The 14,321-nt window shown below is 40.3% G+C and overlaps 1 protein-coding gene across 1 annotated transcript in view; it reads left to right on the top strand.

Annotated features, from left to right (window-relative positions):
* LOC124795961 (trypsin I-P1-like) overlaps positions 1-14,049 on the top strand; it is a 132,594-nt gene extending 118,545 nt beyond the window's left edge. Inside the window, exon 7 of the mRNA XM_047260042.1 lies at positions 13,897-14,049. Within this exon, the coding sequence (XP_047115998.1) occupies positions 13,897-14,049 (153 nt within the window). The remainder of the gene's footprint in view (positions 1-13,896) is intronic.
* The last annotated feature ends 272 nt before the right edge of the window (positions 14,050-14,321 follow it).

The following is a 14,321-nucleotide window of genomic DNA, read 5'->3' as shown; positions in this document are numbered from 1 at the left end:
CCCCTTGCCACACCCAGTGTAATATGTGTTATTTAGGATGCTTCTTTCATGTTATTAGTGAATTTGAATTCTGCTACGTGAATTAATTGTTCTGTTTTAATTTTGTGTTGAAAAGCGTTGTGTGACGGTGAGCAAAAGTGGAAACGCTGAACGATAGCACAAAACTTTAACTCTTATGGATAAATGGTGGTACGACCGTTGTGAATCTCCAACTTCCAGTTATAAACGTTCTGATATCGGGTGATCTATCGCTTACGACATCGTAAAAAATAGGATTAAAGTAGAACCGTTTATAGAAATTGTAGAAGATGGCTCTAAAGGAAAAACTCCTTGCATGAGTGAATAACCTCATTTTGTGGAAGCTCTGTACGTTTGGATTAAACAACAAAGAAACGGGCATATCCCTATTTCGGGATATATTTTACAACAGAAGGCCCAGCTCTTTTATCGTGAATTGACCAACAAAGCTGTTTTTAGGGCCAGCGATGCTTGGTTTGAAAACTTTAAGAAGCAGCGTGGCATTCTTTTCTTGCAGATGAGCGGAGAAAAACTATCAGCTGATGAGACTGAGGTTTCTCAGTTCATTCGAGAGTTGAACGCCGAAATCGACGGACGAGGCCTTGTTCCCGAACAATTGTATAATTCCGATGAAACAGGCATAAACTGGCGGCAACTCCCAACAAAAACTTTTGTAACACAGGAAGAAAAAGAAGTTTAAATAAAATCTCAGAGAGTGTATCACGTTAATGGTGTGCGCAAATGCCGCTGGAAGCCATATGTTAAAACTCTTAGCTGTGGGTATTTATAAACATGAAAGTGGAACCTCTTCCAGTGACGTACAAAATCGAAAGCCAAGCATGGGTTACTAAAGAAGTTTTTTATGCTGGTTTTCCAACCATTTTGCACAAAAAGTCAAAGGACACTTAAAGAGAAAAAAAATCTGCCATTTGAAGACCCTTTTCTCATTAGATAATGCTCATGGACACACGGACAAGGAAGAATTGAGAGTTAAGGAGGAGGATGATTACACAGAGGCTTTGTATTTGGCAAAAATTACGACTGCACTGGTTCAATCGATGGATCAAAGTGTTATCAAAACATTGAAAGCACATTACAAAAAGCGCCTGCTGATTGATATCTTCAGCCAACCTGACGCAGACATCTCATCAGTCCCGGAAAAATTTAACTTCAAGAAGCCCATTATCAATGCAGCGCCAAGAGAAGCGTTTAACTCTGATAAGATATTGGGAAAATATTTGACCAGGAAATCCACTCCTTCCAAAGAAAGACGACAGAGATAACAAATCTAATTGTAATAAGGAAATTACCAAGGCTGCGCTTACACTTTGTGATGAAATATTCCGCAATAAGATGCAGAAAAATCTAGAAGATGGGTGTTACAAGATAGCCTTGGTCCTGAAGTGACAGAATAGTACATAATCCACGAAGTTATTGCTCATGTTGTAGACGACGACCCGACTGTGGCGGCCACGGCAGTGCGGTGAGGTTACGGCGGCTGACAACACTTCAATACGTTGGTGAAGAGAGGGAACTCGACTATGGGAATGACACACAAGAAAAAGCCATGACGTACTATTTACGAAAGATACAATAACAGATTTTCTTAAGTGATAAATACGCTATTTGTATACATTAGCATGTATGTATGTATTTGTATCCACTTGTAATACATACTAACACAAGTAATACATTTGTCTTCTATGTACATATGTATTTTTTATAACCTCAGTGGCCGTAAAATACATATGCATGTAATCAATATGTATTGTAACAATAGGCGTACTATAGTACGTAGACCACATACTCAGTATTTATACAAAACAACTTAAATTTTCTAGCCATAGAACTCTAAATTCAATTTTAAAAACTCTACCTTTGGTACTGCGACAGTTTTGATAACCCGAAACCTCCTCGGTCCCGTAATTGTCGTATTATAGCGAGCCTATTGTTGAAGGAGAGGAAACTGTCATAGTGATAGGAGCTGGACTTCGATAGTAGGAAGAGGAAGAGAACGAAAAATGATAGGTTAATATGGGCTGGAGGAAAGGAATGAAAGAGTAAGTCGCCTGGTGGAGTTTAATTAGTTTAATCTTCGCTAACACTTGATTTAAGAATCATAAAAGAGGGATGTATATGTGGAAGAGATCTGGAGACACCGGAGGGCTTCGGACTGATTATATAATGGTAAGACAGAGATTTAGGAAGCACGTAACACTTCCAGGGGCAAATGTGGACTCTCGCTACTATTTGTTGGTTATGAACTGCAGATTAAAACCGAAGGAACTGCAAAAAGAAGGAATTTCAGGAGATGGGACCTGGATAAAGTCAAAAAACTGGAGGTTGTAGAGAGTTTCAGTGACAAGAACAGGCGAAAGGAGTACAGTAGAAGAAGAAAGAGTAGCTTTGAGAGATGAAATAGTCAAGGTAGCAGAGGACCTAGTAGGTAAAAAGACAAGGACTCGTAGAAATTCTTGGGTAACACAAGAGATATTGACTGTAATCGACGAACAGGAGAAAATGTAAAAATGCAACAAATAAGGTAGATCAAACGGAATACAAACGTGTAAAAATAACGACATTGACAGGAAGTGCTAAACGGCCAATTAGGAATGGCTGAAGAACAAATGTAAGGATTTAGAAGCATATTTAATTAGTAGAAAGATAAATACCGTCTACAGGAATTACACTATACCAAGTTGCCGCGTAATGAAATTGAAAGATGTAAGGGGAGATCAAAAATTTTCCGTTTGACAGCGTTGCTGCGGCGTATATGAAACGTAGCACAACTTCCATACGGTTATGTAACCGCCGGCATGTTGCAATGGATTAGTTCGTCGTTTGTGTCTTTCCGACGTGTTTGCCATAAATGCGGAAACCTAAACTATGTCGATGTTATTACCAAATACGTCCAAATACGACCAACGTGCTCTTATTCGCTTCTTTGCTTTTGAAGGACAGATACTGCAAGGCATGTATCGGAGAATGAATGTGTATACGGCAGCACGTCTGTCGAAAAACGTTCTGGAATGATGCGACAAGGGGTACTGCTGCTTCATGACAATGCACGTTCTCAAGTCGCTAATGTCGTGATGCAGAAGTTACGCCATCTCAAGTAGGGGACACTGGAGCACCTACACTACAGTCCTGATTTCTCTTCATTCGATTATCACGCTTTCGATCCCTTAAAAAAGACCTTGTAGGGTCGATGTTTCTGTCGGACAAGGGTGTGCAGCAGGCCATTGCGGAGTTCTTCACGCAGCTGGACACGGTGTTTTACCAAAAGAGGGTCTTCGATCTGGTGCGTCGGTTGGGTGATTACCTCAATGTCCACGTCGATTTCGCCTGAGCGGCATACTGATTCTGGACCGTACGGCTATCGAACGGAAACTGTTCTGATCACCGCGCATATTTTGATTTTGAATCACACGACGAAAAAGGGACAAGTACCTTCGATAGTCACCGAAGTGATCGTTAGATTTAAACTATCGATATATTGCTAACACTGTTGGCTTTCTCCTGTCCCTAATTTAGCCAAGATCTACTACTGTGCGTTCTTCGGCTTACTTGAGTTCAGTTTTCCTTTTGGTAATCAGTTCAGTTCTTACTTGCAGTTTAATTTAATGTAGGTGCTGCCGTTTATGATTTTATTGCTGTGTGCTATTCCCATAGTTTCTAATTACGGATAAGACTGTAAAAAGAAAGAAGAGAAACCTATTTTGATTCGTCCATTGGCGTTATTGTAAGTTGAAAATATGTACACACAGCTACAATAGCGTAATTACTCACCTGTAGCAGTTTAATGTTAGCACTGGAATAGTTGCATGGAGACTGGTAGAATTTAGGCGTTGAAATTTTTCAGTATTTCACAAGGCAGCGAAGCGATAAAAATCATTTCAAATAACATTAAACTAAACTCAGTATATAAAAATACACTAGGACTGCTCTGTGTCACCCAGAAGTGGTACTGATCAAAAAAAATCTCCCAAAAGGCAATGGTTGCATTTCTTTACAAAGATTCACAAAACTCTTTCATTATTAGCCCAAATCTGGTCACCCGAACGGTACTGAATTATGAAAACTGGTTCCTATATGGAAGACGGAGAGAGTTTTGCGGAGAGCAGATGGGGCATGTGATGACACCACATTCCATAATTTGTTCTTTTCTAAAAGATTTTTTCAGAGGGCTACTTAGATTCGTTAGAACCGACTGCACCCTGCTCCCACCCTTTTCTTCCAAAATCTATTTACGCTCTTCTAATGCTTCAATAACTAAAGCCATGAATTCCTTGCACACTTAATCTTAAAATGCATGCATTCATGCACTGTCAAAAGACGAAACAGGCACAATCAAAGTAGAAACATATAATTTGTCTGATTCATTTTATTTTATTTAAAAACAATGTACAACAACCACTTTTTCACATTCTCCACCGACCGGGGCAGCTCTGCGCCTTGAGGTGCTGAGCTAGCAATCCGTGGATTCGGGAGGGGAGGTCTTTGGAATCCATCTGCCGTGAATCATGAATATGGTTGTCTGCGATTTCCCGTTTTCAGTTTAGGCAAATGCTGGGGTTGGTCCCTTACTATAGGCCGCTGCCAATTCCTTCCGAATTCCTTTCCCTCCTAACAGATCTCAATTCCTTAAAGATGTAGACTCTCTGCTTCAACGAAAAGAGCTGCTTGGAAGGCGAGCCGAACATCTCTTCGGGTACTCCTGACACTAAAAACTATTTTTACATTTGAAGATGATTAGCGATCTTCGTTTTGTACTGTGTTTATGTGATGGCTCACTTTTGGAACGGTGATATGTCATGCCTTCAAGTTTTCCTACAATAACATGTTATATTGTGAAATGTGTTATTCCTAATACCCTTGGAACTGTGATACAACAGTATCATCTCTAACGTATTTGTAGATAACTGTCATACAGGTGACAATGTATGTTGTACATCTTAAGGAATTTATTACCATCAAAGACTATATAATCATATTACCATGGATAAATACAAACTCATTTATGAGGGCACATACATAATAAGTAGAGCTGAAATTAATGCACGAAGCAATGTTAAGATCTCAAAACTACAGTTCACAGTATCTGTGTATTCCCTTCCGTATTACAAATAAATTGAGTTGTTGTAGTTTCAAGTCGGTTGTTCTAGATCACTTGAAAACTGAAGAGTTTTAATGAAATGAAAGATACTTCAATAAAATTTGAGACTTAATTGATGAACTTGGGATGCTTGGATATGGTGAAGAAATTTTTCCTTGATTGCAGGTAAGTCATAAATCTAAATATAGGTTCGTAGGAGAAAGATAGCTGTCGTCAAAAAAATATGAACCCATTTAACTTTATAAGTTATTGAACCGAAATTAAGATTCCTCTGCTCTGCTAAAGTGAACCTTGCATTAAAAGACTGAGTTGTCTTTTGTTAGCAATGAGGCAATACGTTACATTAGAATTTTAATTCCTTTGGCAATAGAGTGAAGTTAACATATTGCCAAATAAAGGAATATTTTACCTCATTTTATCCTTGTTCTTCAGAGTTCCTTCTGTGACGGTATTACTTTCATAAAGTAAAGAACAGTCGCTTTAAATCAAAATCGTAATTTTATTTCCATGCATGAGGTATTTGAAGCCCTGGGCGATGATCTTCAGGTGCTTCAATAGTCTACATCAATCATTTTCTTTTCTCAGATTTAGATTAAGTCTCGTCCAGGTGAGACTACATTGATATATCAGAATGTGGCGCATTGTGAATATAAGTTTATAAAAAAAAAACAAAAAAAAAATTTAATAGAAAAGTAATTTACCGTTTACAATAGTGGGTACATTATTTTGACGCACAGTGGGAGTAAACATGTTTATGTGCATTTATACGCCTGTCCGTATGTGCGTATACGTACATAGATACGTTTACTCATACTGTGCTTCAGAACCATGTATCCACTACTCGAAATAGTAAGTTATCTTTAGATTTGTCTTAGTTCTGTAATCTTATGTTCACAATGTGCCACTTTGAAATATACCATTGTAATCTTACCAGGACCAGAATGAACTTAACTCTGAGAAAAGAAAAAAACTTGATGTAGACTGTTAAAGTACCTGGAAATGATCGCCCAGGACTCGAAATGCCCTCGTGCATGGAAATAAAATCACCATTGTGAGAAGAAAGTTGGTCTTTTTTCTGCTTATAGAAAAAATACTATTTGCATGAACATTTCCAGAATGCAAATTCTGTAGATAATATTAATAAATTAATTAATGAGTTTCCAAAATAAATTTAAAAACATGAGCCCTTTGAAGGTCCTCTTTAACTAATGCCCCCCTCCATCTTTTGACAAATCCTGGCTGCTTACTTGGTATACAGAGGTGATAAACTAGCAGACAGTTTTAAGAAAGGGAAGTGGACTTACATGAAGAGGAGATAAGAAATACGATATTGCGAGAAGAATTTGACAGAGGTCTGAAAGATCTAAGTCGAAACAAGGCCCAGAGAGTAGACGATATTTCGTCAGAACTATGATGCCCTTGGAAGAGCCACGATGTATGAGATAGGCGAAATACCCTCAGACTTCAAGAAGAAGGCAATAATTCCAGTTCCAAAGAATGCAGTTGCTGATATTTGTGAACATTACCGAGCTGTCAGTTCCATAAGTCATGGTTGCAAAATACTAACACGAACCGACCTCGTGGGAGATCAGTTTGGATTCCGAAGAAACATAGAAACACGCTCGGCATTACTAATCCTGCGAGCAGAGAGGTTAAGGAAAGGCAAATTTAAGTTAATAGGATTTGTAGGCTTACAGAAAACTTTTGACAATATTTTCTCGAATACTCTCTTTGAAATTCTGATAATAGCAGGGGTAAAATACGGGGAGCGAAAGGCTATTTACAACTTGCACATAAACCAGACGGCAGAAGTAAGAGTCGACGGGCATGCAAAGGGAAGCAGTGGTAGAGAAGTGAGTGAGACAGAGTTGTAGCCTATCCCCAATGTTGTTCAGTCTGTACAAGGAAAAAGGAGTAATGGATACTAAAGAAACATGTGGAGTATTAATTAAGGTTCAGGGAAAAGAAATAGAAACTTTGAGGTTTGCCAGTGACATTGTAATTCTGATAGAGACAGCAAAAGATTCGGAAGAACAGTTGAACGGATTGGACATTGTCTAGAAAGGAAGATATTAAATGAACATCGCCTCGCGGGATTAGCCAAGCGGTCTTGGGTGTTGCAGCCAAGGACTGTGTGGCTGGTCCTCCCTCGGTCATGGGTGTGTGTGTTTGTCCTTAGGATAATTTAGGTTAAGTAGTGTGTAAGCTTAGATTTCACACACATTGAACAAAGATGAACATCAACAAAAGCAAAACAAGAATATGTGATGTAGTCGAATTGAATCAGGTGATGCTGAGGGAGTTACATTAGGTAGAAGTTGAGTTTTGCTATCTAGGCAGTAATATAACTCATGATGGCCGAAGTAGAGAGGATGGCTCTGAGCATTATGGTACTTAACGCCTGAGATCATCAGTCGCCTAGAACTTAGAACTACTTAAACCTAACTAACCCAAGGACAACACACAGATCCATGCCCGTAGCGGTCGCGCGGTTCCAGACTGAAGCGCGTAGAACCGCTAGGCCATATCGGCCGGCTGAAGTAGAGAGGATATAAAATGGTATTGGCAATAAAACAATGTATGAAGAAGAGAAATTTCTTAACATCGAATACAGATTTAAGAATTAGGATGTCTTTCCAGTATGTATTTGTCTGGAGTGTAGCCATCTATGCCGGCCGTTGTGGCCGAGCTGTTCTAGGCGCTTCAGTCCGGAACCACGCTACTGCTACGGTCGCAGGTTCGAATCCTGCCTCGGGCATGGATGTGTGTGATAGGATGGTTAAGTTTAAGTAGTTCTAAGTCTAGGTGACTGATGACTTCAGATGTTAAGTCCCATAGTGCTTGGAGCCATTTGATTTTGTAGCCATCTATGGAATAAATGTGATGCCACAGAAGAATGTTGAAGATTAGGTTGGTGATTCACATAACTAATGAGGTACTGAATAGAATTTGAGAGACAAGAAATTTGTTGTACAAATTGACCTAAAGAAGGTATCGGTTCATAGGAGACATTCTGAGACGTGAAGGGATCACCGACTTAATATTGGAGGGAAGTATGGGGAGAGAGGGGGGGGGGGGGGGTTAAAATGGTCAGATTCGGAAGAATATGTAGGCCGAAATAGTTATTCGCAGACGAAGAGGCTCGCACAGGATAGAGCAGCATGGAGATCTGCATCAAATCAGTCATTGAACTGAGGACCACAACAACAAAATTTGCACGAGAGGGAGAGGAAGCTTCAAATCCTTACAAATTTAAAAATTTTTTCGAAGTGTTAGCTACATTTTATTGGAATTACGTGAAGTGAACGATACTCAATATATTGAGAAAGTACATTTTAAATGGAAGAATCTTAAGATTATGTGATCTTGATCAGTTAATTTGGAAACCCCAAACTATGATGAGTAATGAAACGATAATTAGTTAATTATAAACCTGCGAATAGGAGCTCAAAGGAGTAGGAGATAAACGTTTTTGTCAGTTAGACATTTCCTAAAATTCAACTGAGACACGGTAACAATCTCGCCAAATAAAAAACTGTGGAATACAAAAAAAGTTTTCTGAAATAGAAAATTCATAAATTGAAGTAGCGTTGTCTCTTTCACATAATTTACATTAGTTTCAGTGTCGTAGCAACTGGTTACATGAGAAGGACACAAAGCCTTGCAGCGTTCTTTCAGTCCTCTTGACGCAGGTTATATCGCAGGTAGCATAACATTGACCGAAGGTACCTGGTACAGGACACTACGTCATACTCTTGTCTGAACGGCTCCGTATACATCAAACTAAATCCGGTCGCCTTCATACGTGTCGCGCATAATAGTTGCCCTTGTGTTAAGGTTGCGTTTACGTCCCTGCAACAGTTAATGTGAGTAGAGATCTTCAGTATATTTACTGAATGCATACTGTGTGAATTTGTCAGAAAACATTACAGATGTACATTCGATGGAAGTAGTATGGAATTGCGAAAATATGTGAATGTCGTTACGTGTACTGGACAATTATGGGGCTAGAGGGAAGATACAGTCAGTACTAGTTAGGATGACATCCACAGCATCATTCCATGGCTGGTGAGAAGGCGCCAGAATGGAGGAAACATTAAAAGCAATAGGAGAAATGTCTTATAATCCAGCGCTGGTCCTTTTTTGTTTTTCTTTTTAAGTGGCCAAAGACATGAGGCTAATGTAGTGCCCTTGTGACATTCTTAATCACACATTTTCCTTATGATTATGTATTATTAGATTTTAATGGTCACATGTTAGGTGACCCGTAATACGCATTCCCATCAAACAAATGTAACTTGTGGCTGGTCGAACGTGGCGTCCTGAGCACCATCTCTACGTTTACATGCAATACAATTTGCGGAAGACGAAGATCTAACTTTGGAAAATACGAATGGCGTTTGTAAATCAGCACAACAGAATAACGTTATCACTTCCTTTGTAATATTTTTAATACAAAGAGACCACGATTTCCTAATAGGTGTCAATGAACTTCTAAGGAAGAAGAAGAGGGGACTGTTCACGGAAATATATTTTCAAAATTGTCCATGCCATTTAATACATGCTGCACTATTTTATTACCCACTGAAATCATGCATCTTCTGGAAAATATATGGAAAGGTAATTGGTGAACATTATAATACTCAAAAAATTTAAAGATACCTCAGCGCTAACCACAATTCCGGAATCGGTATAGGAATGTTAACAGGTCCAATCAAAAGTGGAACTAGGAAACTGGTTTACGGAAACCAAGTTCGGAGCCCCATGTAAGCATAGTTCATGACTAAATTCACTAATGTAAGCTAATGTTCCGTTGATTAATGGTTCGTGATTTAGCTTAGAAGGAGCATCTCGCCGTTTTTTCTGCTGGGCCGTGTTACAAGCCTCTCAGTATTGATGTAGAACAGTGTTCTCTTATGTCGCAGACTACTTTTAGCAGGATGCCCATCACTGCTTACAGTTGATCACTGATGTCTTGCGGCCAGTGTGGCCGAACGGTTCTAGGCGCTTCAGTTTGTAACCGTGCGACCGGTACGGTCGCAGGTTGGAATCCTGCCTCGGGCATGGATGTATGTGATGTCGTTAGGTTAGTTAGGTCTAAGTAGTTCTAAGTTCTAGGGGACTGAGGACCTCAAATGTTAAGTCCCATAGTGCTCAGAGCCACTTGAACCATTTGAAAACACTGGCAAGAAGAGGGGACAGGATAGTAAAGCATGTGTTACACAATATCTGGGAATAGCCTATAGTGTAGTAGAGGCAGCTATGGAGGGTAAAAACTATAGAGGAAGACGGAGAGGATACAAGTATTACTTTGCGATGAAGAGATCAGCACAGAAGAGTAATTCGTGGTGAGCCACATCTAACCAACCAGAAAACTGATGACTAATAAAAAAAAAAAAATAAAAAAAAAACAACCATTGGTTCTGCAGTACTGAGGTCTGGGCTGGCGAATTCGAGCCTTCGTCGCCTATGAACAGCAGTTAACATGGGTGCAAGAACGAGGCACCTGTTGTAGGGGCCCATAGGCAGCTACGTTCGCTGAAGACTCGTTGAGGAGACATTGCTTGTAGCCCTTTTAATTACTTTTATTAATTCGTAATGAAACAATCACGTAACAAGGTTACAAACGTGAACGAGTTGGGTCAGGCGGTAGACGAATTATACCAGAAAGTCTGTAATCTCTCGCAAAGTCATCAGCGCAGTCCGTTTGGCATGCCGTAGTCTAATCCAGTAGAGAGCTACTAGGTAGCAGTAGCAGATTACGAGGATGATGTCAACAGCCTTCACTTGGTGAACAACCTATTGGAGCTGTCAGCCGCTGCGTAAAAAGGCCTTCTGCTCTCTCGGTGCCAGCACTGGCTGACTGCTGGGAGCGCACACAACCTATACTGAGTTGCCGGAATCCGTCCTTTACTCGATAACATCGATATCTTCTAGGGCGGGATCAACCTCGTTATCTGGGAAAGATACAGGCAGGTCTTCCGCAAACTCTTTCTGAAGTGAGCAGCAACGTATACTTTCAGAATCTATACATTTCCATTGACAATTCACTTTAGTAGCCACTGTACAAATCTTTTCGCCACTATACCACATTTCCATCATTACACTATGGGCACCTGTTCGGACTGTAATTTGGCATACTACTTCCTGAGCAGTGTTTTCATTACGTGTACATCATGTAAATTGCTAAAGAAGACTAAATTAAAACTAGGGGTAGAGCTAATAATTATATCTTACAGAGGATTAGGCAATTAGCCTTTGCACAAGGGCAATTCGGAAATGAAGATAGATCGCGAAATGGAAACCACAGTGAAACACAGAGACGTGTCGAGCACAATCTCTAGTAATGACCATAGGTAGCGTCACGTCGTTCTTCTCTGTCGTGAGCACAGTGAATGCATTAAGATGCCTAGAAAGTAGTGTCTCCTGCCGAGTATGTGTGTCCACCAGGAGCTTTCGCCTGATTTTACGCAACCCCACATAACGTCACTGTCATGCATTTCCTTCTTAAACACAGTTCTAGACCGCACAATGCAGGGGCAATGAGGACGCTCCTGCAGCTTTTTCGGTGGGAAATGTTAGATCACCAACTGTACAGCCTGTACTTGGTTCCCTCTTATTTTAATTTCTGCTCACATGAACGGCCTTGCAGCAGTGGATACACCGGTTCACGTGAGATCACCGAAGTTAAGCACTGTTTGGCGTGGCCAGCACTTGGATGGGTGACCATCCAGCCGCCATGCGCTGTTGCCACTTTTCGGGGTGCACTCAGCCTCGTGATGCCAATTGAGGAGCTACTCGTCCGAATACCATCATAACGACCTATCCGCTTGCTCCTCGGAGGATGACACGGCGGTCAGATGGTCCCGGTAGGGCACTCGTGGCCTGAAGACGGAGTGCTCACATGAACAGCTGGCTGTAAAGACGATATTTTGGCACAGACAACGAGTTGCAGTCCAGCATAGCAAATTGTCGGAAAGCACAGGAGGCTGCCATCGATGAATAGGGTATTGGAAAGTTAGTACAACACTACGACAGATGTGTAAGTCGGAACGGTGACTGTGTAGAGGAGCACCTGGAATATGTAATTAACTGTCGGAAATAAAACAGTTTTGATTTTCACTGGGGTTTCTATTTTGCGACAGATCTTTCCTTGCTTTCCAAATAGCCCTCAGAAATCCCAATGTCCAATCTAGAAGTTCGAACCTTGCAGCTCTTAGCAACTACAGGCACTATTTTGATGATAATTTCGTGAAAATCAAATATCAATGTTGCTCACCAACGCGCACATCAGACAGTCTGGTGGGTAAAAGATGGCAACCACTCGGCTAAATGTGTTACAGATGACACAGACACTGAGTGTAAACGACAGTGTTGATTGTAGACATTGGTGTCACATGATCGCTCTAGCTGGTCGTGCTTATCACAGACTCTGAGATTCTGAAGCACACGGATCTGGACTGATTCGGTAAAACCCAGATGAAAATAACTTTCTCTTTAAGTTCACACCTAAAAATGTTATTACATGTTAAACAACATACCATGTGTGTAAAGTATCAACAAGGACTGAAATTTTTAAATTTTCTGTGGATGCAGTGATTATTTCTGCTTAAAAGGAGGAGGACTCTATGATGGACTAAATTTGTTTTTTACACCGGATTCTCAACCGACAGTTCCTCGTGAGAAGGAAGCGTTTTTTAAATTTTCTTATCGCCATCATTTTCTAACATGTACACAAAGAAAGACTAATGATTCCAATACAAAAGTACATAGATAATAAATAACACAAACACCATAAGCCAATACATGGGTCTCGGACCTGAATCATGCTTTGTGAATCTGACAATATTTCTTTGAGGCCACTGCTCAGTACCGTCAAGCTGTGTCTGCCGGTTACTGATGGTATTTACCAACTGCTGGCGTCCTCATGGTGCCGGTCTTGTTATGGAGGCCTCATGTGGAAGTTGCGCATGTGCTATCGGATGACAATGTGCATCAGTTGCCTCCAAGAAATACTGTGGAATTTATAAAACGTGATCCGCCGGCAAAACCGGTAGTGTTTTATTTAACATACCCAAAGGTAAAGCCTGAAGAGTCACAGAATAAACCCTCTGTTTAAGCTCGCCACTTGTTCAATCTGGAAATATTGGTATATAAAAGATACAGGAAGTACAAAACATTGTGGTATGGTGGATGGAAAGTGCTGCCATCTTGAGATGCGAACTGATCAGCCTTAGTCCGAAATATACTATTCTTGTGGTGTGACTATCGTTTAGTTGATTGTTTACTGACAATGTCTGTTACGGTTGGCTGTACATTGTTTTTGTAGATCTCAGTCTAAAAGACGATTTACCATGAACTGTGACGGTCCTATTACAGCTCCTCAAGATACAATTGATCTTACTTCCATTTCTCTCAGTGCGTGGCCATTGATAAAGACGTGCTGAGCTCCATTTACTAGCAAGGGTTCAGTCCTGTTAATGCCTACACATCTGATTCACAAGAATATGTTTTGTTTATCAGACGGTATTAAATAACTTTATCAAAGATTTTGTGATTTAATGCACGAAGGATCATTGCCTGAAGAATCAAATAAGTTTTACATGTACCATATTTTGTTGCCTTTTTAAAACCCATTTTTTACTCTAAATTTACTGTTGCTGTATGCAGGTTGAACTGCAATGTACCTAACGCTCTGACATCTGTCGAGATAGTTTTATTGCCTGCCTGCATACCCGTAATAAACAATTTTTCTTTTTCAGGGAGATTCAGGAGGTCCCCTCATAGCAAATGGCCAGCAGATCGGAATAGTCTCATGGTCCGAGAAGCCCTGCGCCTCCGAAGGTTTACCTGGAGTCTTCACAGAAGTTTCGTACTTCATCGATTGGATCAGCGAGCATATATCCACCAAGTAACAGTCAACGTCGTTAAACATATCAAAGTTTATGTTCGATACTCGCTGATTTAATGTCCGCACGACTCCAATAACATCAGAGAGAAATACGGTGTTACAGATAGTACAACATAGAGGAAGACATTATCCTAGTGTGCATCACTGCACAACCCTGTCAGCCCAGAAAATTTCGAGACGGGATTAATAATAATAATAATAAAAGAGAGAAAAATTTTAAGATGGTGGTTTTAATCTCAGCTGTGCTACGTACTTCCTCCTCACTTGAGTGCGACG

Source organism: Schistocerca piceifrons, chromosome 4, assembly GCF_021461385.2.
Source record: "Schistocerca piceifrons isolate TAMUIC-IGC-003096 chromosome 4, iqSchPice1.1, whole genome shotgun sequence".
In the NCBI taxonomy this organism is placed as follows: Eukaryota; Metazoa; Arthropoda; class Insecta; order Orthoptera; family Acrididae; genus Schistocerca; species Schistocerca piceifrons.
The sequence above is the reverse complement of the archived record's forward strand: the minus strand, read 5'-3'. Positions and strand labels throughout refer to the sequence as shown.